Raw genomic sequence first — 17185 nt, forward strand, 5'->3', positions numbered from 1 at the left:
CCAACAGAGAGATGGTACTGATGGGGCCTCACATCAAAAAGATACCCAACAGAGAGATGGTACTGATGGGGCTGCAGGAGACCAGGGATCAACCCCCCCCAACACAGGAGACCAGGGATCAACCCCCCCCAACACAGGAGACCAGGGATCACCCCCCCCCCAACACAGGAGACCAGGGATCAACCCCCAACACAGGAGACCAGGGATCAACCCCCAACACAGGAGACCAGGGATCACCCCCCCAACACAGGAGACCAGGGATCAACCCCCCAACACAGGAGACCAGGGATCACCCCCAACACAGGAGACCAGGGATCAACCCCCCCCAACACAGGAGACCAGGGATCAACCCCCAACACAGGAGACCAGGGATCAACCCCCCAACACAGGAGACCAGGGATCAACCCCCAAACACAGGAGACCAGGGATCAACCCCCAAACACAGGAGACCAGGGATCAACCCCCCCAACACAGGAGACCAGGGATCAACCCCCCAACACAGGAGACCAGGGATCACCCCCCCCAACACAGGAGACCAGGGATCAACCCCCAACACAGGAGACCAGGGATCACCCCCAACACAGGAGACCAGGGATCACCCCCCAACACAGGAGAGGGGGATCACCCCCCCCAACACAGGAGACCAGGGATCACCCCCCAACACAGGAGACCAGGGATCAACCCCCCAACACAGGAGACCAGGGATCAACCCCCAACACAGGAGACCAGGGATCAACCCCCCAACACAGGAGACCAGGGATCAACCCCCAACACAGGAGACCAGGGATCACCCCCCAACACAGGAGACAGGGATCACCCCCCCCAACACAGGAGACCAGGGATCACCCCCCAACACAGGAGACCAGGGATCAACCCCCAACACAGGAGACCAGGGATCAACCCCCCAACACAGGAGACCAGGGATCAACCCCCCAACACAGGAGACCAGGGATCAACCCCCCAACACAGGAGACCAGGGATCAACCCCCAACACAGGAGACCAGGGATCAACCCCCCCAACACAGGAGACCAGAGATCACCCCCCAACACAGGAGACCAGGGATCACCCCCCCAACACAGGAGACCAGGGATCAACCCCCCAACACAGGAGACCAGGGATCAACCCCCAACACAGGAGACCAGGGATCAACCCCCCAACACAGGAGACCAGGGATCAACCCCCCAACACAGGAGACCAGGGATCAACCCTCCCCCAACACAGGAGACCAGGGATCACCCCCCTGTACACAGGAGACCAGGGATCAACCCCCCGTACACAGGAGACCAGGATCACCCCCAACACAGGAGACCAGGGATCACCCCCCAACACAGGAGACCAGGGATCACCCCCCAACACAGGAGACCAGGGATCACCCCCAACACAGGAGACCAGGGATCACCCCCCGTACACAGGAGACCAGGAATCAACCCCCGTACACAGGAGACCAGGGATCACCCCCCAACACAGGAGACCAGGGATCACCCCCCCCAACACAGGAGACCAGGGATCACTCCCCTCCCAACACAGGAGACCAGGGATCAACCCCCCAACACAGGAGACCAGGGATCAACCCTCCCCCAACACAGGAGACCAGGGATCACCCCCTGTACACAGGAGACCAGGGATCAACCCCCGTACACAGGAGACCAGGGATCACCCCCAACACAGGAGACCAGGGATCACCCCCCAACACAGGAGACCAGGGATCACCCCCCAACACAGGAGACCAGGGATCACCCCCCAACACAGGAGACCAGGGATCACCCCCCGTACACAGGAGACCAGGAATCAACCCCCCGTACACAGGAGACCAGGGATCACCCCCCAACACAGGAGACCAGGATCACCCCCCAACACAGGAGACCAGGGATCACTCCCCCTCCCAACACAGGAGACCAGGGATCAACCCCCCAACACAGGAGACCAGGGATCACCCCCCAACACAGGAGACCAGGGATCAACCCCCCAACACAGGAGACCAGGGATCAACCCCCCCAACACAGGAGACCAGGGATCAACCCCCAACACAGGAGACCAGGGATCAACCCCCAACACAGGAGACCAGGGATCAACCCCCCCCAACACAGGAGACCAGGGATCAACCCCCAACACAGGAGACCAGGGATCACCCCCCCAACACAGGAGACCAGGGATCACCCCCAACACAGGAGACCAGGGATCAACCCATGCGTCTAACCTTCCCACTGTCTCCCATTCTCCCGTCTCCCCCATTCTCCCGTTCTCCCGTCTCCCATTCTCCCGTCTCCCATTCTCCCGTTCTCCCATTCTCCCGTCTCCCATTCTCCCGTCTCCCATTCTCCCATTCTCCCGTCTCCCATTCTCCCGTCTCCCATTCTCCCGTCTCCCCCATTCTCCCGTCTCCCCCATTCTCCCGTCTCCCCCATTCTCCCGTCTCCCATTCTCCCGTCTCCCATTCTCCCGTCTCCCATTCTCCCGTCTCCCCCATTCTCCCGTCTCCCCCATTCTCCCGTCTCCCATTCTCCCGTCTCCCAGTCTCCCGTCTCCCAGTCTCCCATTCTCCCTTCTCCCATTCTCCCTTCTCCCATTCTCCCGTCTCCCCCATTCTCCCGTCTCCCATTCTCCCGTCTCCCCCATTCTCCCGTCTCCCCATTCTCCCGTCTCCCATTCTCCCGTCTCCCATTCTCCCGTCTCCCATTCTCCCGGCTCCCATTCTCCCGTCTCCCATTCTCCCGTCTCCCATTCTCCCGTCTCCCATTCTCCCGTCTCCCCCATTCTCCCGTCTCCCATTCTCCCATTCTCCCGTCTCCCATTCTCCCGTCTCCCATTCTCCCGTCTCCCATTCTCCCGTCTCCCATTCTCCCATTCTCCCCCATTCTCCCGTCTCCCATTCTCCCGTCCTCCCGTCTCCCCCATTCTCCCGTCTCCCATTCTCCCATTCTCCCGTCTCCCATTCTCCCGTCTCCCCCATTCTCCCGTCTCCCATTCTCCCGTCTCCCATTCTCCCATTCTCCCGTCTCCCCCATTCTCCCGTCTCCCATTCTCCCGTCTCCCATTCTCCCGTCTCCCCCATTCTCCCGTCTCCCATTCTCCCGTCTCCCATTCTCCCGTCTCCCATTCTCCCGTCTCCCATTCTCCCGTCTCCAATTCTCCCGTCTCCAATTCTCCCGTCTCCCATTCTCCCGTCTCCCATTCTCCCGTCTCCCCCATTCTCCCGTCTCCCATTCTCCCGTCTCCCATTCTCCCGTCTCCCATTCTCCCGTCTCCCGTCTCCCATTCTCCCGTCTCCCATTCTCCCGTCTCCCCCATTCTCCCGTCTCCCCCATTCTCCCGTCTCCCCCATTCTCCCGTCTCCCATTCTCCCGTCTCCCCCATTCTCCGTCTCCCCCATTCTCCCGTCTCCCCATTCTCCCATTCTCCCATTCTCCCATTCTCCCATTCTCCCGTCTCCCATTCTCCGTCTCCCATTCTCCCGTCTCCCATTCTCCCGTCTCCCATTCTCCCGTCTCCCATTCTCCCGTCTCCCCCATTCTCCCGTCTCCCCCATTCTCCCGTCTCCCCCATTCTCCCGTCTCCCCCATTCTCCCGTCTCCCCATTCTCCCGTCTCCCCCATTCTCCCGTCTCCCATTCTCCCGTCTCCCATTCTCCCGTCTCCCATTCTCCCGTCTCCCATTCTCCCGTCTCCCATTCTCCCGTCTCCCCCATTCTCCCGTCTCCCATTCTCCCGTCTCCCCCATTCTCCCGTCTCCCCCATTCTCCCGTCTCCCCCATTCTCCCGTCTCCCATTCTCCCATCTCCCATTCTCCCATTCTCCCGTCTCCCGTCTCCCATTCTCCCGTCTCCCATTCTCCCGTCTCCCATTCTCCCGTCTCCCATTCTCCCGTCTCCCATTCTCCCGTCTCCCATTCTCCCGTCTCCCATTCTCCCGTCTCCCATTCTCCCGTCTCCCCCATTCTCCCGTCTCCCCCATTCTCCCGTCTCCCCCATTCTCCCGTCTCCCCCATTCTCCCGTCTCCCCCATTCTCCCGTCTCCCCCATTCTCCCGTCTCCCATTCTCCCGTCTCCCATTCTCCCGTCTCCCATTCTCCCGTCTCCCATTCTCCCGTCTCCCATTCTCCCGTCTCCCATTCTCCCGTCTCCCATTCTCCCGTCTCCCCCATTCTCCCGTCTCCCCCATTCTCCCGTCTCCCCCATTCTCCGTCTCCCATTCTCCCGTCTCCCATTCTCCGTCTCCCATTCTCCCGTCTCCCATTCTCCCGTCTCCCATTCTCCCGTCTCCCATTCTCCCGTCTCCCCCATTCTCCCGTCTCCCATTCTCCCGTCTCCCATTCTCCCGTCTCCCATTCTCCCGTCTCCCATTCTCCCGTCTCCCCCATTCTCCCGTCTCCCCCATTCTCCCGTCTCCCATTCTCCCGTCTCCCATTCTCCCGTCTCCCATTCTCCCGTCTCCCATTCTCCCGTCTCCCATTCTCCCGTCTCCCATTCTCCCGTCTCCCATTCTCCCGTCTCCCCCATTCTCCCGTCTCCCATTCTCCCGTCTCCCATTCTCCCGTCTCCCATTCTCCCGTCTCCCAGTCTCCCATTCTCCCGTCTCCCATTCTCCCGTCTCCCATTCTCCCGTCTCCCATTCTCCCGTCTCCCATCTCCCATTCTCCCGTCTCCCATTCTCCCGTCTCCCATTCTCCCGTCTCCCATTCTCCCGTCTCCCATTCTCCCGTCTCCCATTCTCCCGTCTCCCATTCTCCTGTCCTTACTATCTGAATAAAGTGTCAATAACAGAGTGTCCAGTTGGTTACCTTTCCCCCAGAAGGCTGGTTCTTCCTCCCGCTCAGCAGAGGGCAGTACGCTGAGGCGGCAGCACTCTGGGATGAGGGACAGGAACTTGTCAGCTGATTTACCATAGAGATCGGTGTCCCTGACGGCACGCCTCTGACTCAACATCACATGGGTACAGGGTAGAAGATACCTGCACGACAACAATACAATGACTACACGCGCATTCCACATAAGAAAGAGAGACAGAGAGAGAGAGACAGACAGACAGACAGACAGACAGACAGACAGACAGACAGTTTCTACCTGAGAACGAGCTGCAACATGAGGTCTTCACAGTTGAGAGAGAGCAGAGTCCTGAACAGGCTCAAAGACACCATACACAGCTGTAGGAGAGAAACAACAGAACATTAGACACAGGTAGAGATAGATAGAAACAGCAGAACAATAGCATGTTTGTAATTCAGTGAGTGAGAGGAGAGAGTTTGTGAGTCAGTGAGTGAGTGTTAATGTCAATGTGAGTAGACACCTGAGCTGAGCCATTGGGCAGACAAAGCCTCTACCACCCCACTATCAGATTGGGGGGGATGCTTTTAGTCCTCCCCGATATCACCATTCCCTGATTAACTTGTCATTTTTGAAGAAGGTTTTGAGCTAGTACTATGTCCTTATTTATATTTTGAGACTAGCATGGCATTTAGCCAATGAATAAAATGCAGCTTTTTAAAATTTGTATCCCCGTCTCTCGAAAGTGAATGGTTTGGACCGTTTGGAAATGATTACTGTCCTTTTATGAAATTATACCCTGTTCATGGAAAGAAAATGACCAAGTACACCAACTGTTTAAACCAAAAAATGACCAAGTACACCAACTGTTTAAACCAAAGCCAATTTTACAAAGCTTTTGAATGTTGAAGGTGCCAGATTTAAGCACAGCCTACGAAAAGAACAGAGGTTGGCATACAATCTGGTTGTCGCGATCAGCTGTGTCTCCCCGACACTGTGCTCACTTATCTGACAGTCATTCGCAGTCACATGCATAACAGTTGGATAGACTACTGAACCGAAGGAGAGGATGCATCAATTCAGTCACAACAGATAAGAAGGTATTTTTGGAATTAAAAATATGAGTGAACCGGTGAATTCGTAAACATTTGAAAGCACGTGCCACCGCATTTAATCGTGGTAAGGTGACTGGAAACATGGTCAAATACAAACTGTAGTTATTCCCTCCGCAAGGCAATCAAACAAGCAAAGTGTCAGTATAGAGACAAAGTGGAGTCGCAGATCAACGGCTCAGACAAGAGACGTTTGTGGCAGGGTCTACAGACAATCGCGGATTACAAAAAGAGAACCAGCCTCATCACGGACATCGATGTCTTTGCTTGAAGTCATAAACAGCGCTGTGCATCAAGCATTGCGAAGAGCTGCTGGTAAGCGCAGGAAAGTGCTGTTTGAATGAATGCTTACGAGCCTGCTGCTGCCTACCACCGCTCAGTCAGACTGCTCTATCAAATCACAGACGTAATTATAAAATAATAAACTCACAGAAATACAAGCCCTCATAAAATCGGTAAAATCCGGAAACTACCATTTCGAAAACAAAACGTTTATTCTTTCAGTGAAATACGGAACCGTTCCGTATTTTATCTAACGGGTGGCATCCCTAAGTCTAAATATTGCTGTTACATTGCACCACCTTCAATGTTATGTCATAATTACGTAAAATTCTGGCAAATTAATTACGGTCTTTGTTAGGAAGAAATGGTCTTCACACAGTTCTCAACGAGCCAGGCGGCCCAAACTGCTGCATATTACCCTGACGCGAATGACGTTTGGCAAAGTAGATTATGATTCGATGAAAAATGAACAGACAACGCATCGATTATATGCAACGCAGGACAAGCTAGTTAGCCTAGTAATATCATCAACCATGTGTAGTTAACTAGTGATTATATGCAACGCAGGACAAGCTAGTTAGCCTAGTAATATCATCAACCATGTGTAGTTAACTGGGGATTATATGCAACGCAGGACAAGCTAGTTAGCCTAGTAATATCATCAACCATGTGTAGTTAACTAGTGATTATATGCAACGCAGGACAAACTAGTTAGCCTAGTAATATCATCAACCATGTGTAGTTAACTAGTGATTATATGCAACGCAGGACAAGCTAGTTAGCCTAGTAATATCATCAACCATGTGTAGTTAACTAGTGATTATATGCAACGCAGGACAAACTAGTTAGCCTAGTAATATCATCAACCATGTGTAGTTAACTAGTGATTATATGCAACGCAGGACAAGCTAGTTAGCCTAGTAATATCATCAACCATGTGTAGTTAACTAGTGATTATATGCAACGCAGGACAAGCTAGTTAGCCTAGTAATATCATCAACCATGTGTAGTTAACTGGGGATTATGTGAAGATTGATTGTTTTTTTTATAAGTTTAATGATAGCTAGCAACTTACCTTGGCTCCTTGCTGGTGGTCAGCCTGCCACACAGTCTCCTTGTGGATTGCAATGTAAATCGGTCGTAATCGGCATCCAAAATGCCGATTACCGATTGTTATGAAAACTTTCAAATCAGCCCTAATTAAATCGGCCATGCCGATTAATCGGTCGACCTCTACCTGTCACCCTAGACCCACTTCAATTTGCTTTACCGCCCCAACAGGTCCCACAGTCGATGCGATCGCCAACACACTGCACAACTGCGTGGCCATGCACGCCTCCAACTCAATTATCAAGTCTGCAGGTAGGCTTGATTACCAACAATGACGAGACCCTCTGAGTGTGGTGCCAGGAAAATAACCTCTCGCTCAATGTCAGCAAAACAAAAAAGATGATCGTGGACTTCAGGAAACAGCAGAGGGAGCAGCCCCCTATCCACATCGAAGGGACAGCAGTGGAGAAGGTGGAAAGTTAAGTTCCTCTGTGTACATACCGACAAACTGAAAAGGTCCATGCACACAGACAGAGTGACAAAGAAGGCGCAACAGCGCCTCCTCAACCTCAGGAGACTGAAAAAATGTGGCTTGTGGCACCTACAACCCTGACTAACTTTTACAGATTCACAATTGACAGCATCCTGTCGGGCTGTATCACCACCTGGTACGGCAACAGCTCGGCCCACAACCGCAGGGCTCTCCAGAGGGTGGTGCGGTCTGCCCAACGCATCACCAGAGGGCAAACTAATTGCCCTCCATGACACCTACATACCCATTGTCACAGGAAGGCCAAAAAGATCATCAAAGACAACAACCACCCGAGCCACTGCCTGTTCACCCCACTATCATCCAGAAGGCGAGGTCAGTACAGGTGCATCAAAGCGGGGACCGAGAGACTGAAAAACAGCTTCTATCTCAAGGCCATCAGACTGTTAAACAGCCACCACTAGCCAGCAATCCACCCGGTTACTCAATCCTGTACCTTAGTGGCTGCTGCCCTATATACATAGACATGGAATCACTGGCCACTAACATTGAGTGGCTGCTGCCCTATATACATAGACATGGAATCACTGGCCACTAACATTGAGTGGCTGCTGCCCTATATACATAGACATGGAATCACTGGCCACTAACATTGAGTGGCTGCTGCCAACATACAGACTTGAAATCATCCGCCACTTTAATAAATGTATCACTAGTCACTTTAATAATGTTTACATATCTCTCATTACTCATCTCATATGTATATAATGTTTACATATCTCTCATTACTCATCTCATATGTATATAATGTATACTGTATCCTTCAATATCTATTCTTTACTATCTATTGCATCTTAGTCGCTCTGTCACTGCTCAGCCATATATTTTATACTTAATATATTCTCATTGTGTGTATTAGGTTTTGTTGTGGAATTTGTTAGATATTAGGTTTTGTTGTGGAATTTGTTAGATAGGACCTGTTAGATACTGCTGCACTGTCGGATCTAGAAGTATTTCACTACACTCACAATAACATCTGCTAAGCATGTGTATGTGACCAATTTGATTTGTATCGGTTTTCTGACCAACGCATGCTTAAATCGGTTTGGGCTCCCGCGGACATATGAACCGGGGACCGATACGTACATCTCTGCTATTACTGTACTACTGACCCTGGAGTTGCTGCTGACGCGCGTTAGCAAGGTGTCCAGGATGGTGTCGTTGTCATGGCGATGCATGAGGATGAAGCGTAGGAAGGTTTTGAGGAGAGCTGTTTCCGTCACGCTGCGCAGGAACAGATCCAGGTAGGCTGTACTGGCTATCATCTCATCTACAGATGACTGGAGGGAGGGAGGAGAGAGGGAGGGAGGAGAGAGGGAGGGAAGGAGGGAGGAGAGAGGGAGGGAGGGAGGAGAGAGGGAGGGAGGGGAGAGAGGGAGGGGAGGGAGGGAGGGGAGAGAGGGAGGGGAGAGAGGGAGGGGAGAGAGAGAGAGAGAGGGAGGGAGGGAGGGAGGGGAGAGGGAGGGAGGGAGGGGAGAGGGAGGGAGGGAGGGGAGAGCGAGGGGAGAGAGGGAGGGGGAGGGAGGGAGGGAGGGGAGAGAGGGAGGGGAGAGAGAGAGAGAGAGGGGGAGGGAGGGAGGAGAGAGAGAGAGAGAGAGAGAGAGAGAGAGAGAGAGGGAGGGAGGGGAGAGAGAGGGAGGGAGGGGAGAGAGAGTGAGGGAGGGGAGAGAGAGGGAGGGAGAGAGAGAGAGAGGAGAGAGAGAGGGAGGGAGGGAGGGAGGGGAGAGAGAGAGAGGGAGGGAGGGGAGAGAGAGAGAGAGAGGGAGGGAGGGGAGAGAGAGAGAGAGAGAGAGGGAGGGAGGGAGGGGAGAGAGAGAGAGGGAGGGAGGGAGAGAGGGAGGGAGGGAGGGAGGGAGAAAGAGTGGGAGGGAGTGAGGGAGGGAGAGAGGGAGAGGAGAGAGAGAGAGAGGGGGAGGGAGGGAGGAAGAGAGAGTGAGAGGGAGGGAGAGAGAGACAAAGAGAGAGTGGGAGGGAGAGAGAGAAAGAGAGAGTGGGAGGGAGACAAGAGAGTAGGAGGGAGGGAGAGAGACAAAGACAGTGTGGGAGGGAGGGGAGAGAGAGAGACAAAGAGAGAGTGGGAGGGAGGGGGGGGGGAGAGAGCGACAAAGCGAGAGTGGGAGGGAGAGAGAGAGACAAAGAGAGAGTGGGAGGGAGGGAGAGAGAGACAAAGAGAGAGTGGGAGGGAGGGAGAGAGAGACAAAGAGAGAGTGGGAGGGAGGGAGAGAGAGACAAAGAGAGAGTGGGAGGGAGACAAGAGAGTAGGAGGGAGGGAGGGAGACAAGAGAGTGGAGGGAGGGAGAGAGAGACAAAGACAGTGTGGGAGGGAGGGAGAGAGAGACAAAGAGAGAGTAGGAGGGAGGGAGGGAGACAAGAGAGTGGAGGGAGGGAGAGAGAGAGAGACAAAGACAGTGTGGGAGGGAGGGAGAGAGACAAAGAGAGAGTGGGAGGGAGGGAGGGAGAGAGAGACAAAGCGAGAGTGGGAGGGAGAGAGAGAGAGACAAAGCGAGAGTGGGAGGGAGGGAGAGAGACAAAGCGAGAGTGGGAGGGAGGGAGAGACAAAGCGAGAGTGGGAGGGAGGGAGAGAGAGACAAAGAGAGAGACAAAGAGAGAGTGGGAGGGAGGGAGAGAGACAAAGAGAGAGTGGGAGGGAGGGAGAGAGAGAGACAAAGAGAGAGTGGGAGGGAGGGAGACAAAGAGAGAGTGGGCGGGAGGGAGAGAGACAAAGAGAGAGTGGGAGGGAGGGAGAGAGAGAGACAAAGAGAGAGTGGGAGGGAGGGAGGGAGACAAAGAGAGAGTGGGCGGGAGGGAGGGAGACAAAGAGAGAGTGGGAGGGAGGGAGGGAGACAAGAGAGTGGGAGGGAGGGAGACAAGAGAGTGGGAGGGAGGGAGAGAGAGACAAAGACAGTGTGGGAGGGAGGGAGAGAGAGACAAAGCGAGAGTGGGAGGGAGGGAGAGAGAGAGAGACAAAGCGAGAGTGGGAGGGAGGGAGAGAGAGAGAGACAGATAAGGAGAGAGTGGGATGGAGGGAGAGAGAGACAAAGCGAGAGTGGGAGGGAGGGAGAGAGAGACAGATAAGGAGAGAGTGGGATGGAGGGAGAGAGAGACAAAGCGAGAGTGGGATGGAGGGAGAGAGAGACAGATAAGGAGAGAGTGGGATGGAGGGAGAGAGAGACAGATAAGGAGAGAGTGGGATGGAGGGAGAGAGAGACAGATAAGGAGAGAGTGGGAGGGAGGGAGAGAGAGACAGATAAGGAGAGAGTGGGATGGAGGGAGAGAGAAATACAGGATGGTCAATACATTAACATTTCAGTGTTTTATCAGACGCTCTTCTCCAAAGCGACTTAGGGTAGTGAGTGGATACATTTTCATACTTTTAAAAATATATTTTCTACATATTAAGATATAATTCTGATGAAGGTTGTTGGCAGAATGACATGTTTTAACAACAAGAGTAGAATAAATGTTTTAAACATTTCTAATACTGAGGAGCAGCCTAGGTACTACTTTTAATGATCACATAATTGCAATCAATCAATCAATCGATCAGTGAAAGCGATGCTCAGGCTAGATGACGTCGTCGTCGTCCCCCTACCTTGTGTAGGGCGGGTCCCATGACAGGGACCAGGAAGCCGTTGTGAACGTAGTCGACCAGCTGGCTGCGGACCAGGGGGTGAGCCACCTGGATGACTGCGTTACAGAACTCCAGAGAGTTCATGAAGAGCACCAGAGAGGACACGCCCATCCAGTCCTCCCTGCGCAGAGCGTGCCAGTCATCCCCCCGCACCTCTATCTTCCTCGGCAGGGAGGAGTAGAGAGCACTGAGGCCCGTGGCCAGCACCTGGAGAGGGTTAGCAGAGGAAGAGGAGAGGTAAAGGGACTGAATTAAAGACAATATTTGGATTGGATATTTGTCCAAGATGAGAAGGATTTAAGGAGTGTTGGCAGCACAGAGAATTCTGGGGGAAAGATAAACAGGCTGAGATTTATGAACACCTGTAGCTTATGTAAAAAATGTAAAAAAAATAAGGCCTTAAACAATGAAGTCATATTGATGTATTTTTGTACATATTAGCAAAGCCAGTCCACAAGGTGGAGCAGCGGCCCTCTTACATTCTTTGGGGAGAACAATGTGTAGCGTGAGCTAAACTCTGAGATAAACCCCCATCTACAGTCTGACATTACCAATGAACCCCCATCTACAGTCTGACATTACCTATAAACCCCCATCTACAGCCTGACATTACCAATAAACCCCCATCTACAGCTGAGATTACCAATAAACCCCCATCTACAGTCTGACATTACCTATAAACCCCCATCTACAGCCTGACATTACCAATAAACCCCATCTACAGCCTGACATTACCTATAAACCCCCATCTACAGCCTGACATTACCAATAAACCCCCATCTACAGCTGAGATTACCAATAAACCCCCATCTACAGTCTGACATTACCTATAAACCCCCATCTACAGCCTGACATTACCAATAAACCCCCATCTACAGCCTGACATTACCTATAAACCCCCATCTACAGCCTGACATTACCAATAAACCCCCATCTACAGCTGAGATTACCAATAAACCCCCATCTACAGTCTGACATTACCTATAAACCCCCATCTACAGCCTGACATTACCAATAAACCCCCATCTACAGCCTGACATTACCTATAAACCCCCATCTACAGCCTGACATTCCCAATAAACCCCCATCTACAGCCTGACCATTACCAATAAACCCCCATCTACAGTCTGACCATTACCAATAAATCCCCATCTACAGCCTGACATTACCAATAAAGCCCCATCTACAGCCTGACATTACCAATAAACCCCCATCTACAGCCTGACATTACCAATAAACCCCCATCTACAGCCTGAAGTTACCAATAAACCCCCATCTACAGCCTGACATTACCAATAAACCCCCATCTCAGCTTGACATTACCAATAAACCCCCATCTACAGCCTGACATTACCAATAAACCCCCATCTACAGCCTGAAGTTAACAATAAACCCCCATCTACAGCCTGACATTACCAATAAACCCCCATCTCAGCTTGACATTACCAATAAACCCCCATCTACAGCCTGACATTACCAATAAACCCCCATCTACAGTCTGACTATTACCAATAAACCCCCATCTACAGCCTGACAGTTACCAATAAACCCCCATCTCAGCCTGACATTACCAATAAACCCCCATCTACAGCCTGAAGTTACCAATAAACCCCCATCTACAGCCTGACATTACCAATAAACCCCCATCTACAGCTGAGATTACCAAGACCCCCATCTACAGGCTGACATTACCAATAAACCCCCATCTACAGCTGAGATTACCAATAAACCCCCATCTACAGTCTGACATTACCTATAAACCCCCATCTACAGCCTGACATTACCAATAAACCCCCATCTACAGCCTGACATTACCAATAAACCCCCATCTACAGCCTGACATTACCAATAAACCCCCATCTACAGTCTGACATTACCAATAAACCCCCATCTACAGTCTGACATTACCAATAAACCCCCATCTACAGTCTGACAGTTACCAATAAACCCCCATCTCAGCCTGACATTACCAATAAACCCCCATCTACAGCCTGAAGTTACCAATAAACCCCCATCTACAGCCTGACATTACCAATAAACCCCCATCTACAGCTGAGATTACCAATGAACCCCCATCTACAGCTGAGATTACCTATAAACCCCCATCTACAGCCTGACATTACCAATAGACCCCCATCTACAGCTGAGATTACCAATAAACCCCCATCTACAGCTGAGATTACCAATAAACCCCCATCTACAGCCTGAGATTACCAATAAACCCCCATCTACAGCCTGACATTACCAATAAACCCCCATCTACAGCCTGACATTACCAATAAACCCCCATCTACAGCCTGACATTACCAATAAACCCCCATCTACAGCCTGAGATTACCAATAAACCCCCATCTACAGCCTGACATTACCAATAAACCCCCATCTACAGCCTGACATTACCAATAAACCCCCATCTACAGCCTGACATTACCAATAAACCCCCATCTACAGCCTGACATTACCAATAAGCAGGAGACTGGCCTGTAGACTGTAGCTAGTTAACACTGCAGCAGGAGACTGGCCTGTAGACTGTAGCTAGTTAACACTGTAGCAGGAGACCCATCTACAGACTGAGCTATTAACAATAAAGCAGGAGACTGGTCTGTAGACTTAGCAGGAGACTGGCATCTCAGCCTGAGCATTAACAATGCAGCAAGACTGGCCTGTAGACTGTAGCAGGAGACTGGCCTGAGACTTACCAATAACACTGCAGCAGGAGACTGGCCTGAGACTGTAGCAGGAGACTGGCCATCTACACTGTAGAGTTGACACTGCAGCAGGAGACCCATCTACAGACTGACATTGACACTGCAGCAGGAGACTGGCCTGTAGACTCTACAGGAGACTGGCTGTAGACTTACCAGTTAACACTGTAGCAGGAGACTGGTCTGTAGACTCTACAGTGGCCTGACTGTAGCTATAAACCCTGTAGCAGGAGACTGGCCTGTAGACTGTACTAGTTAACACTGCAGCAGGAGACTGGCCAGACTACAGCTGACATTAACACTGCAAGACCCCATCTACTGGCCTGAGACTGTAGCAGGAGACTGGCCTGTAGACTCTAGCAGTTAACACTGCAGCAATAACACCCCAGACTGCAGCAGGAGACTCTGTAGACTGTAGCAGGAGACTGGCCTCTAGACTGTAGCTAGTTAACACTGTAGCAGGAGACTGGCCTGTAGACTGTAGCTAGTTAACACTGCAGCAGGAGACCAGTCTAGACAGCAGGAGACTGGTCTGTAGACTGTAGCAGGAGACTGGTCTGTAGACTGTAGCTAGTCTGACACTGCAGCAGGAGACTAGTCTGTAGACTGTAGCAGGAGACTGGTCTGTAGACTGTAGCTAGTTAACACTGCAGCAGGAGACAGTCTGACTGTAGCAGGAGACTGGTCTGTAGACTGTAGCTAGTTAACACTGCAGCAGGAGACTAGTCTGAGACTGTAGCAGGAGACTGGTCTGTAGACTGTAGCAGTTGACACTGTAGCAGGAGACTGGTCTACAGCTGTAGCTAGTTAACACTGCAGCAGGAGACTGGCCTGTAGACTCTAGCAGGAGACTGGCCTGAGATTAGCTAGTTAACACCAGCAGGAGACTGGCCTGAGACTTATCAGTTAACACTGCAGCAGGAGACTGGCCTGAGACTGTAGCTAGTTAACACTGCAGCAGGAGACTGGCCTGAGACTGTAGCAGGAGACTGGCCTGTAGACTGTAGCAGGAGACTGGCCTGTACCAATAGACCCCTATTAACACTGCAGCAGGAGACTGGCCAGACTGCAGCAAGACTGGCCTGTAGATGTAGCAGGAGAGCCTGAGACTTAGCTAGTTAACACTGTAGCAGGAGACTGGCCTGTAGACTGTAGCTAGTTAACACTGCAGCAGGAGACTAGTCTGTAGACTGTAGCAGGAGACTGGTCTGTAGACTGTAGCAGGAGACTGGTCTGTAGACTGTAGCTAGTTGACACTGCAGCAGGAGACTAGTCTGTAGACTGTAGCAGGAGACTGGTCTGTAGACTGTAGCTAGTTAACACTGCAGCAGGAGACTAGTCTGTAGACTGTAGCAGGAGACTGGTCTGTAGACTGTAGCTAGTTAACACTGCAGCAGGAGACTAGTCTGTAGACTGTAGCAGGAGACTGGTCTGTAGACTGTAGCTAGTTGACACTGTAGCAGGAGACTGGTCTGTAGACTGTAGCTAGTTAACACTGCAGCAGGAGACTGGCCTGTAGACTGTAGCAGGAGACTGGCCTGTAGACTGTAGCTAGTTAACACTGTAGCAGGAGACTGGCCTGTAGACTGGCAGGAGTTAACACTGCAGCAGGAGACTAGTCTGTAGACAGCCGGAGACTGTCTAGACTAGTTAACACTGCAGCAGGAGACTGGCCTGTAGACTGTAGCAGGAGACTGGTCTGTAGACTGTAGCTAGTTAACACTGCAGCAGGAGACTAGTCTGTAGACTGTAGCAGGAGACTGGCCTATAGACTGTAGCAGGAGACTGGCCTGTAGACTGTAGCTAGTTGACACTGCAGAAGGAGACTGGCCTGTAGACTGTAGCTAGTTGACACTGTAGCAGGAGACTGGCCTGTAGACTGTAGCAGGAGACTGGCCTGTAGACTGTAGCAGGAGACTAGTCTGTAGACTGTAGCAGGAGACTGGTCTGTAGACTGTAGCAGGAGACTGGTCTGTAGACTGTAGCAGGAGACTGGTCTGTAGACTGTAGCAGGAGACTGGTCTGTAGACTGTAGCAGGAGAATGGTCTGTAGACTGTAGCAGGAGACTGGTCTGTAGACTGTAGCTAGTTGACACTGCAGCAGGAGACTGGCCTGTAGACTGCAGCAGGAGACTGGTCTGTAGACTGTAGCTAGTTAACACTGTAGCAGGAGACTAGTCTGTAGACTGTAGCAGGAGACTGGTCTGTAGACTGTAGCTAGTTGACACTGTAGCAGGAGACTGGCCTGTAGACTGTAGCAGGAGACTGGCCTGTAGACTGTAGCTAGTTGACACTGCAGCAGGAGACTGGCCTGTAGACTGTAGCAGGAGACTGGCCTGTAGACTGTAGCAGGAGACTGGCCTGTAGACTGTAGCTAGTTAACACTGCAGCAGGAGACTAGTCTGTAGACTGTAGCAGGAGACTGGTCTGTAGACTGTAGCTAGTTGACACTGCAGCAGGAGACTGGCCTGTAGACTGTAGCTAGTTAACACTGCAGCAGGAGACTAGTCTGTAGACTGTAGCAGGAGACTGGTCTGTAGACTGTAGCTAGTTAACACTGTAGCAGGAGACTGGCCTGTAGACTGTAGCTAGTTGACACTGCAGCAGGAGACTGGCCTGTAGACTGTAGCTAGTTGACACTGCAGCAGGAGACTGGCCTGTAGACTGTAGCAGGAGACTGGCCTGTAGACTGTAGCTAGTTAACACTGCAGCAGGAGACTGGCCTGTAGACTGTAGCAGGAGACTGGCCTGTAGACTGTAGCTAGTTGACACTGCAGCAGGAGACTGGTCTGTAGACTGTAGCTAGTTGACACTGCAGCAGGAGACTGGCCTGTAGACTGTAGCAGGAGACTGGCCTGTAGACTGTAGCTAGTTAACACTGTAGCAGGAGACTGGTCTGTAGACTGTAGCAGGAGACTGGCCTGTAGACTGTAGCTAGTTAACACTGTAGCAGGAGACTGGCCTGTAGACTGTAGCTAGTTAACACTGCAGCAGGAGACTGGCCTGTAGACTGTAGCAGGAGACTGGCCTGTAGACTGAGACTGGCCTGTAGACTGTAGCTAGTTAACACTGCAGCAGGAGACTGGCCTGTAGAC

At 51.9% G+C, this 17185-nt stretch overlaps 1 protein-coding gene across 3 annotated transcripts in view; it reads right to left on the reverse strand.

Annotated features, from left to right (window-relative positions):
* The window catches only part of LOC115125602 (FHF complex subunit HOOK-interacting protein 1B-like), a 96801-nt gene that overhangs the window by 29363 nt on the left and 50253 nt on the right, over window positions 1-17185 (reverse strand). For all 3 annotated transcript variants that reach the window (XM_065016109.1, XM_065016113.1, XM_065016117.1), the window contains exons 6-9: window positions 11347-11592; window positions 8867-9034; window positions 5061-5140; window positions 4778-4947 (exon numbers count right to left, since the gene is read on the reverse strand). In XM_065016109.1, coding sequence (XP_064872181.1) covers window positions 4778-4947; window positions 5061-5140; window positions 8867-9034; window positions 11347-11592 — 664 coding nt within the window. The remainder of the gene's footprint in view (window positions 1-4777; window positions 4948-5060; window positions 5141-8866; window positions 9035-11346; window positions 11593-17185) is intronic.

The sequence above is a fragment of the Oncorhynchus nerka genome, linkage group LG3, assembly GCF_034236695.1.
Source record: "Oncorhynchus nerka isolate Pitt River linkage group LG3, Oner_Uvic_2.0, whole genome shotgun sequence".
Taxonomy (NCBI): Eukaryota; Metazoa; Chordata; class Actinopteri; order Salmoniformes; family Salmonidae; genus Oncorhynchus; species Oncorhynchus nerka.